Below are 21,021 nucleotides of genomic sequence, written 5' to 3'. Positions count from 1 at the left end.
TGCCCCACACCCGAACTTCCTGCCCCAACCCTGAGCCCCCTCCCTCATTTTAGCTCCTGGCCCGACCCTTCACCCCCAGCCATGTGCTCAGTGCACTGCCACCCTCAGCTCAGTGCAGAAAGAGGAAGAGAATGGCCAGAACCAGGGAGAAGGTATGTGGGGAGAGCCAGGACCCCAGACTGGCAGCGGGCTGAGTGGATCCGGCAGCCAGGATACCGGCTGGCAGGAGCTGGCGGATGGAACCCCTGAGCGGCAGTGAGCTGAGCTGCTCAGTCCACTGCCGGTCTGGGGTCCTGGCCGCCGGCCCCACACAGCCCGCTGCTGGTCTGGGGTTCTGGCTGCCGGACCCTTGCCAGCCGGGGTCCTGGCCACAGGCCTCACTCAGCCCGCTGCCGGCCTAGGTGAACAGAACCCCAGACCAGCAGCGGGCTGAGCGGCCCGGTGGCGTAAGATCAACATTTTAATTTCATTTTAAATGAAGCTTCTTAAACATTTTGAAAACCTTGTTTATTTTACAATACAACACTAGTTTAGTTATATAATATATAGACTTATAGAGAGAGACCTTCTAAAAAACATTAAAATGTATTACCGGCACGTGAAACCTTAAATTAGAGTGAATAAATGAAGACTCGGCGCACCACTTCTAAAAGGTTGCCGACCCCTGATTTAGCATCTTTGATTCATAGCACTTATATAAAAAAAGCAATAATGAAAATTCCTTACAACCAATACAATAAAAATAGTGACTACTTGGGGAACTTCATTTTCCTTCATAAAATGCAATTTGGAAACATTCCATTCAATTTCTGAAGAAATGACTGAACAATGTCCCTATGAATAATAAATCTATAAGACAAGATAATTTATATCTTATTTAAATAATCCAAAATTTGCAATGCTAAACTAACAGCTGTGGGAATTCGTGACCCTTTGACAATTCTACATGTCTGCTGAAAGAACTGGCTTAAAAATAATATACTATTTAGGATTTTTTAAAAACTCTGTGAATTCTTTGCTTGTGAAGCTGAGAAAATAAGACCCCTGGCTAGAGAGAGATTCTGCATAGACCACAAACTGGTAAACCTAATGAAGGCCAAATTATTCTTGGCATCAATGGAAATTTTTGCCAGCTCTGCAGGATTCAGCCCACTCTGTGTATAAGTGCTATGCAAGATCTCCCACATACTTCTTTCCAGGTATATCAATCCTGACCTGAAATGCCCATAATCTAGTGCTGTGCTTCTTTTGATTACCATTCCAGATTTGATGATAGTGTCCAAATGTTCCAGTTCAGTACTAGGTTGAGACCACCAAATTTCGCTACACCTGTGACCCAATACAGAAATTGATCTCAGTCCTCCAGAGGTGAAAGCATTGGCCTACCTTTTCAAATGTGAATGCCTACATTTAGACACCTAAATCCACATTCAGAAACTTAAATATAAACTGCCAAATTTTCTGAGGTTCTGAGCACTCATATCTCCTGCTGAAGTTACAGAGAAATATATGGACATCAAAAAGGATTTTTTTTAAACAAAAACATTTAGAAGGGATATAAACTCTCATGCTTCAGGGCATAAGCCAACCACTAACTGAAGGGGGCTGGGAAGAAATTTGCATTATGGGCAGGTTATTCCACATCTACCTATTCTGAAGCATGCGGTGCTGGCCACTGTCAGAAACAGCACACTGATTAGCTGGACCTCTGGTCTGCTGTGGTTTGACAACTCCTATGTCCTTCTGACCCAAGGTGAGCTGTGGATGCACAGCATCTGTGATAGTCAGGCCCTTTTTATTCAAGTGCCTGAATATTATTGAGATGCCTAATTTTAGGCTTCCAAATGTGACAATTTTGGCCTTAGTGCTTTAAGATACTTCCTAATCTCCCTAATTTGAATCTATTCTCTGAACCCACCTTATCTTCATAAATTGCTATACTACAAATTGACTTGAAAACAATAGATAACTGGATGGCAATATAGCAGAGTTTGAACAGAAAAGAGCTATTTTGCCAGCTGAGTACTGGTAGTTTGCTTGACAGCACAGTTCGCTAGTAAACAGGAAATATGATAGTATGGTAGAGAGGGCATTGTCTGAGCTGAGAGTATTGCTCCTTAAACCATTTCAGTGGGCAGGGAGAGACAACTTTGAGTACTCATAAGATTAGTTTATGCAGAGTCATGACTTGGACAATAAAATATCAAGATCTGCTGTCTTGTTTAAAACAGACTTTACAAATACTAGGTCAGATTATCAGCTGCTTTAAATCATCAAAGTCATTGGACCAGATGAGAATCTGATCCAATAGGTGCCCTTTCTTGGTTTTAGCCTTAATGCTTCTTCCTGAACTGAGAGACAGGAGTCCTTTTCTGAACCATTTTTTAAGTAGAAATACTAGCTATATTTATTCCCTTAGAGTTTCATCTGCAGAAATCTTAATGAGATTATTTACCCTGGACACCTGTTTTAATTCTCATGCCAAGCATCAAAACAGTCCTCCCTGACAAAATTAGACTGTATCTCAGAAATACATATGCTATCTTTTTAATTAGTCATCTTTCAGTAGGTAAATGTCAGCTCCTAAAATACTCCCTTTATCATTCACTTTGGAATATTTCCATACTCTAGAGAGACCCAAGTTTTCACATGTGGCTTCTAATTGTTGGATGCCTCTATTTTGGGGAGTCCAACTTCCTCTGAAGCCCACTTCCTTCTTCCTTCCTTTGGGCCTGACTTTCAGAGATGCTGAACATCTGCCACTCCTTTTGAAAATGTGGCCTTAAAGCTCTCATAATTTAAAAGCTTTGGGTATGTTTTTCAGAAATGCTCAGTATTGGCCTATCTCTGCTCCCAGTGAGGTCAATGGGATTTTTTCTTCTGATGTGGCTGGAAGCAGAGTTAGACAATGCCGAGTGCTTTTGAAAATCTCACTACATGTTTAATTTCAAAAGAACACCCAGTGCTTTAATACATGTGCTCTCAAATAAATGTCAATTTTCCCTGAACTGCTACACTCAATCGTGTTTTCAAAGGTGGTTAACATTAGTATTAGCAGGCATAACAAGGTGGCAATGTGTTACTATGTAAACTATTCACAAGTAAGTTTTTAACTTGCAGTTAGTGTCAGATACTTTAAAATGCTCTTTTTAAAATCTGCCTTGTGAGGGCTTTAAACAAATTGGGAAATGTACAGATATTAAGAGTTGTCACATCAATGTAAGTGAAAACAGATTATTTCATTGTTAATTTCACAGTTGTGTGTTTTCCCCTGGATTAACTCATTTCTCTGCTCACACAAGGACGTCTAAAGGAAACAAGCAAATAACAAATCAGCACTGCACCACTAGCACTAGTGTCATGGACACAGAAACACTTGTCTAGAAAAATGAGCATTTTGTTTCTATGCAACAGGATGGAAATGTGCAAACTGTCAGTTTGCAACTAAATTTCCTGTTAGGTGCAAAGGTAGTGCAGTGTCAGCAACACTATATGCTAGAAAAAAAACAAGGAATAGGAAAATGTTTATAAACACAGCTCTTGGTGCACATCATGCAAACTGCTGTCAGACCTGCAGTCTAATGCAGTGAATCATTTAGGCTTAGTTCGCTGGGAGTACTCCTGCTCAGATTGGTAAAACTGGCCATAAGGGATTTAACTTTATAAGCATAATAGTCCCTTAAATTGACTGATGGAACCTCTTTCATTCCATCACCAAAATCACAGCTCCTCATGGCACTTTCTAGCTGCTTCTGACGCCTATAAAAGTGAGAGAATTTATTGAAGATGAGAGTTATGGGAAGCACTACCACCAAGATACCAGCTAGGATGCATGCAGACGCCGTCAGTTTGCCAGCAGTGGTCCCTGGGACAACATCTCCATAGCCAACTGTGGTCATGCTAACTGTAGCCCACCACCAGCAAGCGGGGATGGTGGCTAAACCCTCATTTTCTTCTTTTTCAATGGTATAAGCCACTACCGAGAATATGGAGATCCCAACAGAGAGGTATAGTAAGAGAAGCCCTACCTCCCTGTAGCTATACTTCAAAGTGGCCCCAAGAGACCTGAGGCCAGTTGAATGTCGAGCAAGTTTTAAGATGCGAAAGATTCTCATTAGTCTTAGGACTTGGGCTACTCTACCTAAATTTGCTAAAGCCGGGCTACTTTCCACAACCAAGTTAACAATTAAGGTAATGTAAAATGGCAGGATGGACATGAGGTCAATCAGATTCAGGGCATGCCTGAAAAACTTCAAGAAGTCAGGAGCCACTGCAAATCTTGCCATCAGCTCAAATGTGAACCATGCAATGCCAAAATGTTCCACGATTTCAAACCGAGGATCTTCCTCGGCCTTCCCATAGCTGTCAACCAGCTGGAAGTCCGGGAGGCTGTTCAGGCACATGGTCACAATGGAACCAAGAACAACCACTATTGACAGGACGCTAAATATTCGGCTCAAGACAGAGTAGCCGGGATTGTCCAGAGCTAACCAGAGCTGCCTCCTGACGTTTCCGAAGGGTTGTTTATCAAACTTGGCGGCATCGTTGTAAAAGGCCAAGATTTCATCAAACGAAGACGAGGTGCTTTCCCGGTCACTTTGCTCTTCCCATTTCTCTTGATCCGGCTCCATTTTCCTCCCATGGTAGCTGTAGCTGCAGCACGAGTCAATGAAGAACTCATTGATGCCCCAGTATTCAATCTCCTGGCTGAAGGAGAACACGCAGAGTTCGCCCATCACGTGGAGCTTGCCGGTGTTGTAAAAATGTAACACGTAGGGGAAAAGTTCGGGGTTCCGGTCAAAGTAAAACTCGTTCTTGGCGTCGTCATAATCGTCACAGAGCTCTAATATCGACTCCTTTGAGTGGCAGCTCAGCAGTTTGCCCAGCCTGGTTTCGGGAAATCTTAGTAGGGTGTTGGATCGCATCTTTTTCTTAAAGCCGCCGACGTTGATGCTGATCTCATTGTCTTCCGAATGAGCCAGAGAGAAATCCTCCAGGCTCTGCCCGGGCATAGTGAGCTTCTTCCAAGGGGCGCCGGGAATAGACCTAGAATGGGATCAAACCGCAAATCAGCGCCAATGGCGAACCCATGGGGCTTTCCCCCCTTTCCTGCCTTTCCTTCTGGCCTTTTACCAGCCAGGGCATTGCCACCCGGCCCCCCGAGCCAGCCCCCTCCGCTCACATACACTCAGGGCTGGTCCTTTGTTTCGGAGGAGGTTTAGCAGCGTGACAGTGTAATTAGCATGGGCGGCGAGTCCCTGGGAAATCATCAGTTACCCGGGGCTTGCCTGGCCTCCGCTTGCCTCGCCCCGGGTTGGGAGAAGCCACCTGGCGTGAAACACGGTGACTGGCCCCTCAGCCTGGAGCGCCCCCGCAATCGCAGCCGCTCCTGGGGGGCTGCGAGGCGCCCGGGGCTGGACATTGCTACCCGGGCAGTTTGGTTGGATGGGAGACCCCAGCCCCGCCCTTCAGTGCAGGGACCAGCCGGGCCGAGGCTGGCGCGGAGCAGCCCCGTGAGGGCCACTCCCCCAGCTGCCCGGCTCGGGCTCCCCGTCCTCCGCAGGGGTCGCCTCTGGCCCCCAGCAGGGGAGCGCGCCGCGTCCGCCGACCCGCCCGCCAGGCTCCGCCGCCGCCCGGGGAACGCGCCGCCCTACCTGTCCGCTCAGCAGCTGGGCGCCCCGGCCGGAGCGTGGCGCGTCCCGCAGCACCGTGCCGGCATCGCTGAGGCAGGGCGCTCGGGCTGGGCAGGGGAGTCGGCAGCCGCGGGGGGTGGAGAGCCGGGGTTCCTCTCCCCGGCGTGCGCTCACTGGGGCTGGGCAGCGGGCAGCGGCGGCAGGGCTCCCATGCTGGCTCCGCCGCCCGCGGGCTGCCCGAGGCGGAGCGGGCGCGCCGCGCGATGGTGCTGAAGGGACAGCTCCCGCGCCGGCCGCGCCTCCCCACTCAGCCGGCTGCCGCGCGCGCGCCAGTCATGGCGACCACCGGCCGCCCCCCTCACTTCCCCGCTGGGCGCGCCCCGCCAGCGCCGGGGAACCCCTCGCGGCCGGCCGGGGGCTCTGGGCGCCAGCAGAGCGGCTCGTGCAGGGATTAAACCCCAGCCAGGGCAGGGAGGGGGCTGTCGCCTGGGAGCCCGGCAATGCCCCTAGTGAGGCAGGTTCGCTACGCGTGTCTGTGCATAGGAGCGTAGCCTGGCTCCCTGGCTGAGATTTGATGGCACGAGCACATTTGATGTGCTGGAGGGTTTCTTTCTCTCTCCTACCCCACGCTCCAGCGCTGCATGGAAATGATAACAGCTCCCGAGATTTTCTTTTTAATGCCTGCTCGCCTCACGCTTCCCCTACACCGTGTCTCAAGTTTGCAAAGCGTCACCTGGAAATCAAAGCGATGGCTCCAGTTTCAGTATGTCAAAGTCCAGAGCCATTTGGGATTGCGCACACAGGGTACACTGGGGCTATGCCTAGTCACAAACGCTGAGCACTAGCAGAGAAAACCCAATTGCCATACATTGGTGCCCTGTATAAATATGGGTAGGTGAGGTTTTGGATAGGGAGACAGCTGAACCGTGTGTGTGTGAGAGAAAGAGAGAGAGAGAGAGAGAGAGAGAGAGAGACTGCATTATCTCCCCACCTTCATGCAGCTCTTCCCTACATGTATGAACTTGCCCCTGTGCAGCTAGCGCTCTGAAATTAACAGGTAGTGTTCATTCGGATTGAAAACACATATGCACTTGTCAAAACAATTCACTCTACCTGAAATCGTGCTGAAGCTTGAGATTAGCTAAATGCCACTCACATGTCGCTGCCAGAAAAGCAGGCTCCAAAACTTCAGTGTCTTATACCTTTAAAAAATTGCTTTACTGCCCTGCCATTTTGGAAGGAAGGATCACGTCGATCTTCAGCAATTTAAATCAGGAACTGTCACGCCTGTTTCCCCTCGCATCCCAGCGCCTTGAGCCTCTTTGTTGCTTTTGGCAAAACAACATTTTTAGACTTCAAGTGCTAGGTAATACTTGGAACAGCAAAGAGTTAGTGAGAACAGTTCTTTCGTCCATGTTAGACGCCAGGTAGCTTCTGCTAGAGACCCACCCTGTGCCATCTCTACAGCTGATTTGATTGTACAATGGGTTTGCTTGTACAGAGCACAAATGCTCTGGGACAGGCGACTTATAAATGGGTTATAGATATGTAACTGACCTAAAACTCTGCAAGCTGCATTATCTTGCCCTATTTCTTCTGCTTTTCAGACTCCGGCTCCTGAACAAGCCTGATAACATAAGACTGGCCCTACTGGGTCAGATCAATGGTCCATCCAGCTCAGTACCCTGTCTTCTGACAGTGGCCAATGCCAGGTGCTTCGAAGGGAATGAACAGGACAGGGCAATTATCGAGTGATCCATCCCCTGTCTTCCAGTCCCAGCTTCTGGCAGGCAGAGGCTTAGGGCCACCTGAGCATGGGAGTTGCACCTCTGACTATCTTGGCTAATAGCCATTGATGGACCTATACTCCATGTGGCTCATGACAAGGGATTGCTCTAATATTACTCTCTAAAAGCTGGTGCTGGAAGCAGTACCAGAGACCTAGGCAAAATGGAGGGTTTTCTTTAGCATGATCCTTTCTGGGGTCTTTTACCATTTCCCCCGTGTCCTAGCTTAGCCCCGGCCCTTATAGACCCCAATGCACTGCAGGGGGGTGGAGCATTTTTCTATGCATGTGCAGCTCTGCTGAACAACATTGAATACGCGCTTCTTTAAGGGCCCTCAATGAAACAAACAAAGTTTTTCTTTCAGTGCTTTGGGACAAAACAAGCCCCATTGGGGAATTTATGGGTCAGCATTCACTTCTTGGATGGTGGAACAAGCTGGGACATCTGGAACAAAATCAATAAAGCCAGGAACACCTTCAGGAGCTTAAATACAGTCTGGAAATAATCAAAATACAATACCAAACCAAACTCAAGATTTATCAGAGCTGCGTATTTTCAACATTACTCTATAGTGCAGAATGCTGGGTAATGAGAAAGTATGAAATGTCCGAACTGTCTTCATTCCATATGACCTGCCTCAGAAAAATCTGTATCTTTTGGTCCAGAACAATCTCAAACCAAGATCTATTGACACAGTGCAACCAAGAGATCTGAGCACCGTCAGTGTCAGGAGGAGTTGGAGATGGATCGGTCATGTGCTTCAGATGGAAACTGATTCCATCACTAGAATAGCAATAAGTTGGACACCTGAAGGCAAGCGAAAATGAGGCTGCCCAAAACCAACATGGCGAAGAGCTGTGGAAGCTGAGCTGAAAAACCTGGGGCACAGCTGGGGAACCATTGAAAGACTTGCCAGAAACAGACAGGAGTGGAGGAGCTCAGTCGATGCCCTAAACACCACAGTCATAATGGGGACATGATGATGATTTACTTCTTGGTATTGTTTATTAAAGCATCAGGGGTAGCCGTGTTAGTCTGTATCCACAAAAACAATGAGGAGTCCGATGGCATCTGAAGAAGTGCTTTTTTTACCCACGAAAGCTTATGCCAAAATAAATCTGTTAGCCTTTAAGGTGCCGCCAGACTCCTTGTTATTTTTATTAAAGCAGTTAATCGCCTGTTTGCAAAAACCTACTAGTTATTTTTGTAAAGAACATCCTCAGGACCTAAGTAGAAAAGGCTGGCAGCACAAATGGCCTGAGTGATGTGGGGCTCAGCGCTGTGCTTCTGATCCTTACTGTGTTGGTAGCCCACCCTCTTCACTTGTTCCCACCCTATGAGGTATGTAGAGTCTCCTGTCCCAGCCTTTGTGCACTGCCCCTCCTGCCCCCACTGCACCTTTCTCCCCACTTTCTCGCTGTGTCTCTCCCCTCTCTGGGTTTCTTTATGTATATGGGCTCATTGTGCAAGGTGCTGAGTGCTCTGGCTCTGATCCAGCAAAGCCTGTAAGCACATGCTTAGCTTGAAGCTGAGGAACAGGCCCATTGAAGTCAATAGTCACTTTACAGATATGAAACACTGAAGCCAATAGTTCCAGAGTGCTGCTCCCCTGCCAGCTGTCTCTCATGCTTCTCCCCCTGCATTTGCCTTTCTCTGTATCCCACATCTAATTTCACTGCTTGCTTCCTTCTGTCCTTTCCCTAACTGGTGTGTGAGTGGCTCTCTGATTTCCTCTCTTTCTCTCTCATCCCTTTTCTGGGTATGGGCGGCATTCTTCCTCACTCCCCCACCCCTGAGGAGGAGGGACACAGCGAGCAGCGGGGACCTCCGGAGCATGTGGGGAGGGGAGTGGAGTGGAGGAAGATTTGCCAGGCATGGCAGGCAGCAGCAGGAGGTGGGGGCCTTGGGGAAGGGGCAGGGCACTACGTCCCAGGTGTCTGGTGGCGGGTCGGCAGCGACTGAGCCAGGGAAGGCTTAGCCTTCCCTGGCCTATGATACCCTCTGCCCATGGCTCTGGGACTGTTGGCCTCTCATTTCTCTGGGTTTTGGTCTTTCTCTCATTCTTGCCTTATCTTCTCCGCACACTGGCTCTGGCTCTGTGTCCCAGATAACTGCCCAGTTTTCTCTGGAGGCATCTGGAATTCCAACCTGGTTCATTTCATTTTGAGAGAGTCTAACGTGACTCTGAATCCACACTGAATTATTCACACCAATCTGCCTGGTATTCAGGGAAAGTGCTGCTGCCACTCAACTTAATTTTTCTTCCTTTTTTTCTCCTTCTGGTTAGTACCATACAGCAGGCGGGCAGGCATCCATCTAGGGCTGGTTTACACTCCATAAGGCAGTGCCAGGATCCCCTGCAGTGAGGCTGTCTGACTTTTCAGTGGAGCACACCATTTTTTATAGAGGGTAGCACCACTGTAGTTAACAATGAGTCAATCTTAATGGACAGGTGCCAGATTCCTTAGGGTATTTGGTAGCCACCCCTGCTTTCAAGAGCAAGAGAAGACAATGGTCTGAGCACAGGACTGGGAGCCAGAAACTTTGGAGCTCTAATCCTAGCTCTTACCTTGACTCTCCCTGTGGGCTTGGGCAAATCCCTTAATCTCTCTGCTCCAGTTTCCCTAGCACGATAGTAGAAATAATAACAATACTTATCTCATCAGGCCGCTGTGAGGAATGATGAGTTAATGTTTGTAAAGCACTTGGATGCTGTAGAACTCCAGTAAGAACTCGCCATTATTCTACACATTTACAGGTGGTTGGAGAATCATTGAAATGTCACCAACATATTTGTATAGAAAAGGTGTGTTTTAATGGCTACAATTTTGCTTCCCTGTTCATAAAATGTGACATTCCTCCCTAATATTCTGATCATCTCTATGGAAGACTCAGTCAGGGGTTTGGGAGACCATTGATTTGAGGCAGCAAACTGTGGGCGTTCAGAAAGACATCCTGTTAACGCCAGTGTTTAAAGCAAAAAAGACAATACTTCACTTTCCATATTTATTACACTTACAGTCAGTACTGACTTACGAGCCAGGACCTATACTTCAGGACTCACTTCCTTTTGACTAGACAAAGGGAAATGAAGAATCAGGATCAAATGATTCTGGTAAGTTTCTACACAGTAATTTAAACACTCATTGTTTAGGAAACTCGGTATTATTTTCATTGCTTAATTTGTAATAAAGAGGTGCCGGAGCTTAAGCAATTAGGTGCCAGGGATGAAGCAATTTTTTTTAACATTCATAACTGGTGCAGCAAGCCCCTAGGTGCTGGGGCTATCAACTGCTAAACCTAGAGGTGCTGGGCTCAGCCCTGGCACAAATTAAGCACTGATTATTTTACAGAAATAGATTATGGTTATCCCCATATTCATACTGGGTAATGCAATTATCTACCACCCTTCTGAAGAATCCACTGATTCACTATCAAATGAGTTACTGTCCTAGAACATTTATTTCATCTTGTCACAAAAAGTCTATAGCTACCAAGCTGTTGCTGCCTTTTTCAATGGTATACAAGTGCTATTGGGTGCTCTGTGAAGAGTTATCCCCATATTGAGACCCATTGTATTTGATTAAAGCATATCTACCAAAAAGGCATCCAATCTTGATCTGAAGAGATGGCCATAGAGATGATCAGAATAAAATGCCACATTTTATGAACAAAGAAGAAAAAATGTAACAAAGAGAGGCCAGACTTCTCATTTGAATTTGTCTGGCTTCAGCTTCCAGCCATTGCTTCTTGTTATGCCTTTCTCGGTTAGGCTGAAAATCCCTTTAGTAATCAGTATTTTCTGCCAGCGAAGGTCCTGGGACACTATAACAAAGTCACCCCTCAATATTCATTTTGATAAGCTACACAAGTTGATCTCTTTATGTATCTTACTATAAGGAAACTTCTCCAGACCTCAACTCATTTTGTGGAGTTCTTTTCTGCACCCGCTCCAATTTCTCAACACGTTTTAAAAAATGTGGACACCAGAACTTCATGCATCATTCCAGGATCAGTCTTATCACTGTCATATATAGAGGTAAAATTGCCTTCATGTACCTACTTCCCTGGTTATCCATCCAAGGATTGCATTAGCCCTTTATGCCACCGCATCACCCTGATCATCATGTTGCGTTTCTTGTCTACTATGACCCCTAGATCCTTTTCAGACTCATTTCTGACACTCTGCTTTCCAGGATACAGTACCTCATTTTTTAGGAGTGCTTGGGTAACTGGGTGCATTCAAACAACATGCATTTTAATGCAGCCAAATACAAAGTTATTCATTGAGGAACAAGGAATGTAGTGCAGACCTACAGGGCTATCAAGCTGATATCTTTCACAAACACTAAATTAATCTAAATTGAATACAATTTAATTATTAAAATTAATGTTTGTTAAATATTCCAAAATTATTCATATTGAAACAACCTTCCTGTCCCAAGATTAAAAAAAATGTATTCTCAAGCACCCAGCAGGCACATTTGCTCTCAGAGTCTGTAACTAGGTCCTTTTTATCTTACAGTTCTTAGTTTTTCATTTAGCTGGATAATGTTACTCCAGGAAACATCAACCAAAATGTGAAGCCCCTGGTTCAGATTCTTAGCTGGTGTAAACAGATTCATGGGTCTTAGGCTGATCTATGTCAGCTGAGGATCTGCCCCAAGTTTTGGACAATGTAGGTTGCTTTCTTTGATTTTGGTCTTTTTGTGCTGAGCACATGGCTGTCCACAGCCAGAGGAGATGCACATGATGCCAGTTGTTCTAAGTAAATGGGAAAGAACTATCTCAAGCTAAAGCACACCATTTACTCCAAGAATAGCTGTGCTAATTTTTCATTTCCTCAAGGTGTGACACAAGCATCGTCATCTAAACACAGAAAACAAGTCAAATACAATTGTAGTAATCTTTATTTAGAAATGGCTTAATTAAAACTTGTGAACATGACAAACCATTTCTTAGCCTATACCAATCCCAGCTGAGAACTGATTTTGATTATTAAAAGGGCAGATAGAAGTTGGAGAGTGAGGGCAGAGAAGCTTCCCAGACTAACTAACCTGACAGTTTAGAACTCATTAACATATTGTGACAAATCTGTGGCCATCTAGGTGTAATTATGTTGCAAACCATGGTCACTCAGTATCATCTATCTATCTATCTATCCTGTGACTACTACATATCATGCTGACTAGTATCACCTCATTATTTCCTTGTGCGCCCCCCCCCCTTTGGTTTGTTGTCTCCTCCTGTTGTCTCTAGTCTTAGATTGTGCTTCAGGGCAGATTGCTCTGTTTGTACAGCCCCCTACCACAATGGAAACCAGGCCTCTAGGTTCTACCACAAAACAAATAAATACTAATAATATGCAAAGCATGCTGGTCATAGTGAGAACAGAACCCAGCTCCTCCTACTCCACAAGCACCAGTCACTACCCCCTAAGCTAGGAATGACTTTGTTTTAGCTGTTAGCAGCAATATGACCAAGTTCTGATACCAACCAATAGAGGAGAGTGGTGTACATACATACTCTCCAGCTCATTATGACTCTTATTTGTGAACTAAGGTGTTCTCCCAGAGTGGGCCACTGTCTCTAATGTTGTGTCCTCCTGAGGTAATAGGCAATGTTCCAAGTCCTTTATGAAGCAGAGACAAATATGAAGACAAATATCTCTTGTGCTGCAGATCCTCAAAGTGGTTGCTATAGAAAATCCTGTTTATCAAAATAATGCTGTTTAACTTAATGGCCAAAACATATATGTTCCACTCCCACCAAAGGAATTCAAAAACCTTGCTCTAAAACATATATTGCTTACAGGTTGTATTCAACAGGGGAAAAAAACTTCAATGAATTAATAAAGAGCTTTTCTCTACCAACAATCCATCTTGGATTGATTTGCTGCAAATATGTGTTGGCAATTCTTATAATGAAATGTATCTCCAAGGTAATCTGAGCTGTCATTTATCCCAAAGGTCAGACTGTCCTATCGAAAGATCTAATTGGGAGCATACACATTTTTATGCATTTCCAAACACATTTTGACTGTTGAAAAGTTACTCACTAAATGAGGAATCCAAATACCATTTTCTTTTCACTAAGATTTGATTTCCTTTGGTGTTTGTAGATTATGTTTAAAAACGAGTGAACCAATTCAGAATAAAATAGGAAGCCCCATTTATTTTAATTTATTTTCCCTCTCCCATTAAGTTTCTGAAATGTCAGGAATTTTTGGATGCAGTGTTGTTGTAGCTGTATCAGTCCCAGGATATTAGAGAGACAAGGTGAGTTAGGTTATAACTTTTATTGCCTCAACTTCTGTTGGTAGGAGAGAAAAGTTTCAAGCAGAAGGGCCAGGATCCCATGAGAGAGCCTGTTTTCATGGGATTTCCAGTCCAATTCCATGTTCTCAAGAGGTTCATCTGGTTCAGATAGCTTTCAAAAAAGCATTCAAACTTTTGGGTCCTCACTTGAAGTGACCTAGAAATTCAAATTTTGACCCTGATTAAGGAAAACGCTTAAACATGTACTTAATTGTTACATGTTACTTAAATCAAGTACAGCACATGCTTTTACTTCTGGTTTTCTGAATTCAGGCCCCTTGAAGGTTCCCTGTCCTGAGCTATGTTTCCCCCCTTCTCCTGGAGTTTGTTATTCCTGTTATAAAAAGTGAGAGGATAAATTGAAGTAATTCTTTTCAAGAGCACAGTAGGGAACCATGAAAACATAGGAATGTTTTTGGCTGCATCATTCCACCCGTTGACTGATTAATTTAGTATATAATGCTAGAGGCATCGTGAGTATAGGAAAACATGAATCCTGTTTTTGTCTTCTTTTCAAACTACTATTGCTTCACAGTACAATTTTGTACTTTAACTGCAGTCAGAATAATACACCAACCAGCTACTGAATGAACATTTTGAGTGAAACTAGGTCAGGCCTAATTTGTGATGTTGGTGGAGTTAGTCATCAGGGCAGTACTCCCATGGTGCAGCTGGTATGTCCATGAGTTCTGAGAACAGAACAGTGGGGCTTCCTCTCACCCTCACTTTCCATACAAAAAGAACAAGGCGTACTTGTGGCACCTTAGAGACTAACAAATTTATTTGAGCATAGTTTATTTGTTAGTCTCTAAGGTGCCACAAGTACGCCTCGTTCTTTTTGCTGATATAGACTAACATGGCTACCACTCTGAAACTTTTCATACAATTCATTTTATCTCCTCTTCAAGTTAGTCCTTCTCCTTAGTGTTTTTAGTAAAAGAGAGATTAAACATGACAGCCACATCTGTTTTATGAAATTCCCAAAGAGTTATCAGATTGGTAGCCAAATCAGGCAATGTTAAAAGAGAATGCTTCTGGTCTAAGCAGGTGGTCTAGGAACAATAAAAAATTCCGGTGCACTTTTATAATGACTTTCATCTCAGGATTTCAAAGTTTGTTATAAATATCAATTAGTCAGGCCTTCCAGTATCTTTGTGAGGTGATGGTTATCACTTTGGGACTGAAGGATGAAGGTTTTATCATTTGCCAGGCTCTTTCTATCTGCAGAATCCTATTTGTGACTCACACAATCTGCCACAAGCAGGGCAGATTTATGGCTGCTTCTGGAAATGAGACTTAGTTTGGATGTAGTTAATACTTTGTTTCACAGTCACAATGATTGTTATTTCCAGTCAGTTTCATTCCATCATTCACTATTCTGTCATTCCACTGGTAGCTGTAGTTTCCCAATTCTCTCTGACAATGTCACACAGCTGTTAATTCTTTTTGAGAGTGTATCTATCACTTTCCCTTTGCCCACTTTGGGTCCATTTCCCGGCAAGTAGTTTTATATAATCAGTAGCTTTGGGAGATGCTTCTGAGCTAGTCATAGGACACGCTCTATCTATCTAGTAAGCTGCATCTTGTCTAGCACTCTGCAAATAATGGATTATTTTGTTTCATTGGCAATTTTGGGGGGGAAATTGTTTTGGATGAAACCAAAACCAATTTTTTTTTTGAATTTTCAGAGAATCAAAAAGTGAAATAAATAAATAAATAAATAAATAAACTGGATTGAATGAAACATTTTGTTTACATTCTGATCCCTTTAAGAGGTTTTGAATAAAATTGAAGGGAATTTCAAGCCAAAAAGTCATTTTGAACTGAAAAGTCAAAACACTCTGTTTTGAAAATATCGCAACAAAATGTTTTAACTTCTTCAGAGTTTTCTGTTTTCGAGACAAACAATTCAGCAAAACTGATGTTTTTCATGTCGGCGAAGCTGTGATTTTTCACTGAAAAAGGTTTCAGATCCAAAATTTTGGGCAGTGCTCACTTTGGCCAGCATGCTCCAAGGTGCTGAAGTGGGGAAACTAATGGGGGTATGCTACTCTCAGGCCTAATTTGCCACACTCATTTTGGGTTAACGAGGGCTGAGAGTGCAACACAGGACATACACACAGCCTGGGTAGACATATAGGACCATTCTACTGAGCAGCCTCCTACAGCTAATATAAGGAACTGTCTTGAGAAGGTCAGGAGTCAGTTCCAGCCCTTCTCAGCTGCATGAAGCATCACATTCGCCACAGGGGGACCCTCTATATAATATTTCAGTGAAACTCTGGCTTTTATTATTCACAAGAGACCATGAATGGCTCATTTCACAGCATTTAATCAAGCCATGATATATATTTATTAACATTTTATTTATATAGCACTTACCGACATTTCATATAGCTTAGGGCAGGGTTTCAGTATAAAATTACTCTTTGCTTAGTTTATTTCTGTCTGATTAGACATCCAGGCTACCCATACTGTGCATTCTAAGATCTGCTTGCACTGAACATAGTGATAACGAAAAAGTCAGTTGAATTATAATAGTAAAACCAGAGGCATAAATGCAGTGCCTTAAATATAAATACAGTGCATTAGCACAGGGGGGCCTTTTGCTCTTTAAGGGCTTGCAAATTATTTTGCCATATTGCTAAATACTGAAAATCCTTTTTTTAAGAAAGGAAAAATGTGTTTGTTTTGCTCGGCCCAGAACCGGGAAAGGTTACAATGAGAAAACAGAAATGGTCTTTTTAAAAAAGTTTAACCAAAATTGTCACTTCTGAGCCTATTTCTGGATGTGGTCACAGGGCTGAAGGGGGATGTCAAGTTGTTACAGGGTGATCTGCCCCTTTAAGGGACAGCAGTCCTCCACGGAGGAGTCCAGCAGCCAGGTTCTGGGAATGCTCTGATCCAGCTGGGAAGCATCAGGTGATTGAATCTGATGATTACCAGCTCGAGGATATAGATGAAGGCCCTGCTCCATTAGGGAGCCTGGGGCAAGAAGAGGGCTAGGATAATACCCTCCTATAATTTGGGGTAGGCTACAGGCAATGCAGCGGAGGCGAGCAAGCCAGCAAATGAGCAGGAGGCCAGCCCTGCAAATGTCTTGAGGTGAGATCCTGACCACTAGATTGCCAGAGGGCCCTCAATCTACCCAGGGGAGCAGCACAATTGCTTTATGTTGACAATCCACAGTCTTGTCTTTTGGGTTGGACAATAAATGGAACCCTGAGGCAAAGGCTACAAATTGACTTGGGCTTGGATGGTTATCTTCTCACTCTCCAGCCTACATGTGTACACAGTAGAAGACCATACACCAGTTTACTGTCTAAGAATTGACATCCCTTCCTCTCTCAGTTGGAGAAGGAGAGAATGTCACTCTGGCTGCAATCTCATGGAACATCACTATTTGGGTCCTCCAAAGATCTTGCCAAGTTCCTTCAGCAGAAAGAGGTAGGCGAGAGTTTGCTATTTCCAATGTAAAAAACAAGTGGAAAAATCAGGCCAAAGATCAAAGGCTGGAGCAGATCCTAGTGGCCTGCACCATAGCTTGTTTCCTTCGGTATAGCAATCTGGGGATTTACTGGCTGTGTGGTGATATCCATATTGCCAATAGCAAATACTGGCCTAAACACTTTCCATAAAGACAACCCAGAGTGATGGGCTGTAAATACCAATCCATTCTTTAAGCATTCAGTAAAATGCAATCTACATCCAAAGCTGAATGTGTGCTGGGTTCTGTCCCCAACACTACCACTGATCCAATGTGTGACTTTGGGAAGTCACATAACTTCTCTATCTTGGTTTCCCCACCAATATAATGGGGATAATATTGACCCACCATTGTTAAGTAATGAGTGAGCTTCAAATGGAAGGACTACTGGATTACTTACATTGGTGTAACAGGGAGCACAATCTGAGCTATATTTGCAAATTATTATAGACTGGAAACCCACCATGTAAAATACCACATCTAATTTTGCATCCATACAGCATGAAACACACTTGGACCTCTAGCCTGACAGAGACCTCTCTCTACCTGATGCAATAATACGGTAATTATCTGCTGATCTATTTCTTGTCCTGATGTACAATTTAAAATACATTAAATTTCCTTAGACATATACTGCCCATCTCAACTACCAAAAAGCAAATCCATTGGCCAGTGTGTGCATTTATTGCCATGGAACTGTAATGTCTAGGGTTCCTTGACCTAAGTGACTGGCTTTAGTGTTCAATATTTGCACATTTTCACTGCTGCAAAACTTGCTATAGAACTCTTACCTAAAGCCATATCTACACTACAAACTTTGGTCAATGTGAGTTACATTGCATACAGCTGCCTATGTTAGTATATTGCTTGTGCACAGGGCCGGCTCCAGGCACCAGCTTAACAAACAGGTGCTTGGGGTGGCCCAGGGAGAGGGGCGGCATGTGTGGCAATTCGGGGGCGGCAGGTCCCTCACTCCCTCTAGGAGCGAAGGACCTGCCGCCGAACTGCCGCTGCCAATCGTGATTTTTTTTCCCCCAATTGCTGCCGCCGGTCACGATTGTGATCGCGGCTTTTTTTTTTTTTTCTTGGGGCGGCAGAAATGCTGTAGCTGGCCCTGTTTGTGCATGCTGTACTTGATTGCTCATGCTGGCACAGCGCATATTCATCAGGAGTGCTTGTTTTGATGCAAAGAGCAGTGTACCCCGGGTAGGTATCCCAGTGTGCCCCCATCCAGCACAATGCTTTTGGGAAATTTTCACAATGTGTTGTGGGGTAGAATTGAGTCACTCAGGAATCGCTTGGGGGGGGGGCGTAGGGACCACGTTCCCAGCATGCAACATTCTCCATCCCATAATACCAACCATATCCCATAATATTAATGTTTTTTTAAAAAATCCTACAAACCTGTGCAGCGGTGTTTGGTGTCTGCCATCTCTGACAGAACCATGGACCTCACAGAGTTCTGCACTATTCTCATGAATGTTGCAAATACAAGACACACAATTCTCCTGTATTTGCTGACCCACAGGGAGAACCGCAGTAATGGAGGGGGGCATGACGATTTCTACAGGGACAGATTGCTGAGAGACATAATGAAAAAGACTTAAAAGTTGTTGGTGGCATTCATGCAGCAGCTGCAGATGGAGTGCAACTTCTGGGCCCGAGAAACAAGCACAGACTGGTGGGATCTCATTGTAATGGGTCTGGGATGATGAGTAGTGGCTGCAGAACTGTCTGATCTGAAAAAGCCACATTTCTGGATCAGTGTGTAAAGCTCACTCCAGCCCTCCAGTACACTAGCATGAGAGCTGTACTGACAGTGGAGAAGTAAGTGGTTATTGCACTGAGGAAACTTGGAATGATGGATTGCTACTGTAACACCAACATGACCCCAGTTGTTGGTGGGTAGGATCAAACCTGGGATCTCTGAAGCTTAGTGCATGAGCCTCTACTGCATGCGCTAAAAGCCCCAGGGCTCTTAGCTAAGGTTGTAGAGCAGACTCATTAATCTCTAAGTGGTCTCCGTGCCACTAGAAGGGACAGAGCACCACACCCAGGAGGTATGTGGGTTACCAGTCAATGGGAAATCATTCTGGAGTTGGAAAATTCACAGTGGCCACTGTCATGCAAGTGTGTAGGGCCATTAATCATATCCTGTTACACAGGACTGAGACTCTGGGCAATATGCAGGATGGCTTCACAACAATGGGGTCCTGAACTGTGGGGAGGCAAATGTTGGCACACACATCCCTGTTTTGGCACCAGGCTGCTTTGCCACCAAGTACTTCATCAGAAAGAGCTGCTTTTCTATGGTTACGCAACCAGTGGTGGATTGGGGATGCTTCACCAATATCAGCGTGGGCTGGTCAGGGAAGGTGCATGGCGCTCACATCTGTACGAACACAGGGGTGTTCAGAAAGCTGCCAGCAGGGACATTCTTTCCAACCATTGGTGATATTGAAATGCCAATAGTGATTCTGGGGGGCGCAACTACGCCTTACTCCCCTGGCTCATGAAGCAGTACACTGGCCACCTTGACAGCACCAAGGACAGATTCAACTACTGGCTCAGCAGGCGCAGAATGACAGCTGAATGTGCATCTGGTAGATTGAAGGGACGCCGGTGGAGTTTGCTCACTGGATGGGTCTCAATGAGAAAAATATCCTGATGCTTAAAGCTGCCTGTTGTGTCCTGCATAACATCTGGAAGGCAGAGCTGCCACCAGGGTGGAGGTGGAGCAGCTGTCTGTTGACTTGGTACAGCCAGACACATGTGCCATTACAAGAGCTCAGCTCTGCAGTTGAGGGAGGCTTTGAAAGAGCACTTCAAGGATCAGCCACAGCAGTAGTAATGTTCTGTGCTGGACTGTTCTCTGAGCCTGAAGCATTAGGTGCTGCTAGGAATTGTTTAGTGCTTTCTGTCCATTTCAGATTATGACTGTGTGTTTATGAATTATATGGTGCTTGCTGTACATTTTTAAATATGACTGGGTGTTTGCTTGATCAGATGAGTTCTGTAGTGCTCTACATTTAAAATTACTGCATGCTTTGAGTACTGATATGCATTCTGCATTATGTATTGTGAACTAATAAAGATAATTTTATTTAAAAAAAAAATAGAAATTCATTTTGGCAAAATGGCAAAGTGGCAAAAACACTGCAGAAATTAAATGTACAAGAAACAACAGGCAATGGAATACAAACTGTAAACATAAATTAACAGAATGGGACTCTGAAATTGGAAATGCAGCAAACATTTCAGCACAAATACAGAATCTCTTGTGGCTACACAGACACCAACTGTGGCTCCCCAAAGTCAGTGTATGTGAAGCTGGTTTTCCTTGCTATCCCCAGCATGGAGTGGTAGAGGTAAGGATGTGGCCTGTGATACCATGTGGAATGTTGGGCAGGGGGCAGTGTAGGGAGCTGCTCCCATGGAGTTCTCTAAGGACTGCAAACTGTGCGCAGTCTGGGATTTTGGACCTCTAGGTCGACCAGGATCTGCAGCATTTGTGTTTTCTGCCTGAGAAGACCCATTATGTCCTGGTGCATCTCCCCTTTCTGTTGCTATTCCTGGGCCTTTCTCCTGTCCACTCTTTTCTTCTCCATGCTGTCTGCTATGTCAGCCCTCAGGCCCTTTCTTCATAGTCCAGTGCAGCATGGGTTTGCAGGATCTCACTCAACACAGCCTCCCAAAGCCCCAGCTTTCTTCTCCTCCTCAGGCAGGTGTGGAGGGGGCACCCCTCAAGGCAGCAACAGCAGCAGCTGCTGATAAAAACAGACAGATGTATCATTGGA

The 21,021-nt window shown here is 44.8% G+C and overlaps 1 protein-coding gene across 1 annotated transcript; it reads right to left on the bottom strand.

The window, feature by feature from the left end:
* Positions 1-598: 598 nt before the first annotated feature.
* KCNS2 (potassium voltage-gated channel modifier subfamily S member 2) lies at positions 599-5,840 on the bottom strand. The gene is made up of 2 exons (XM_034763359.1): positions 5,655-5,840; positions 599-5,046 (listed from the first exon to the last, which is right to left on the bottom strand). The coding sequence occupies exon 2, from the start codon at positions 5,010-5,012 to the stop codon at positions 3,579-3,581; it is 1,434 nt and encodes a 477-aa protein (XP_034619250.1). The 5' UTR covers positions 5,013-5,046; positions 5,655-5,840; the 3' UTR covers positions 599-3,578.
* Between the last annotated feature and the right edge of the window lie 15,181 nt (positions 5,841-21,021).

The sequence above is a fragment of the Trachemys scripta genome, chromosome 2 (genome assembly GCF_013100865.1).
Source record: "Trachemys scripta elegans isolate TJP31775 chromosome 2, CAS_Tse_1.0, whole genome shotgun sequence".
In the NCBI taxonomy this organism is placed as follows: domain Eukaryota; kingdom Metazoa; phylum Chordata; order Testudines; family Emydidae; genus Trachemys; species Trachemys scripta.
The sequence above is the reverse complement of the archived record's forward strand: the minus strand, read 5'-3'. Positions and strand labels throughout refer to the sequence as shown.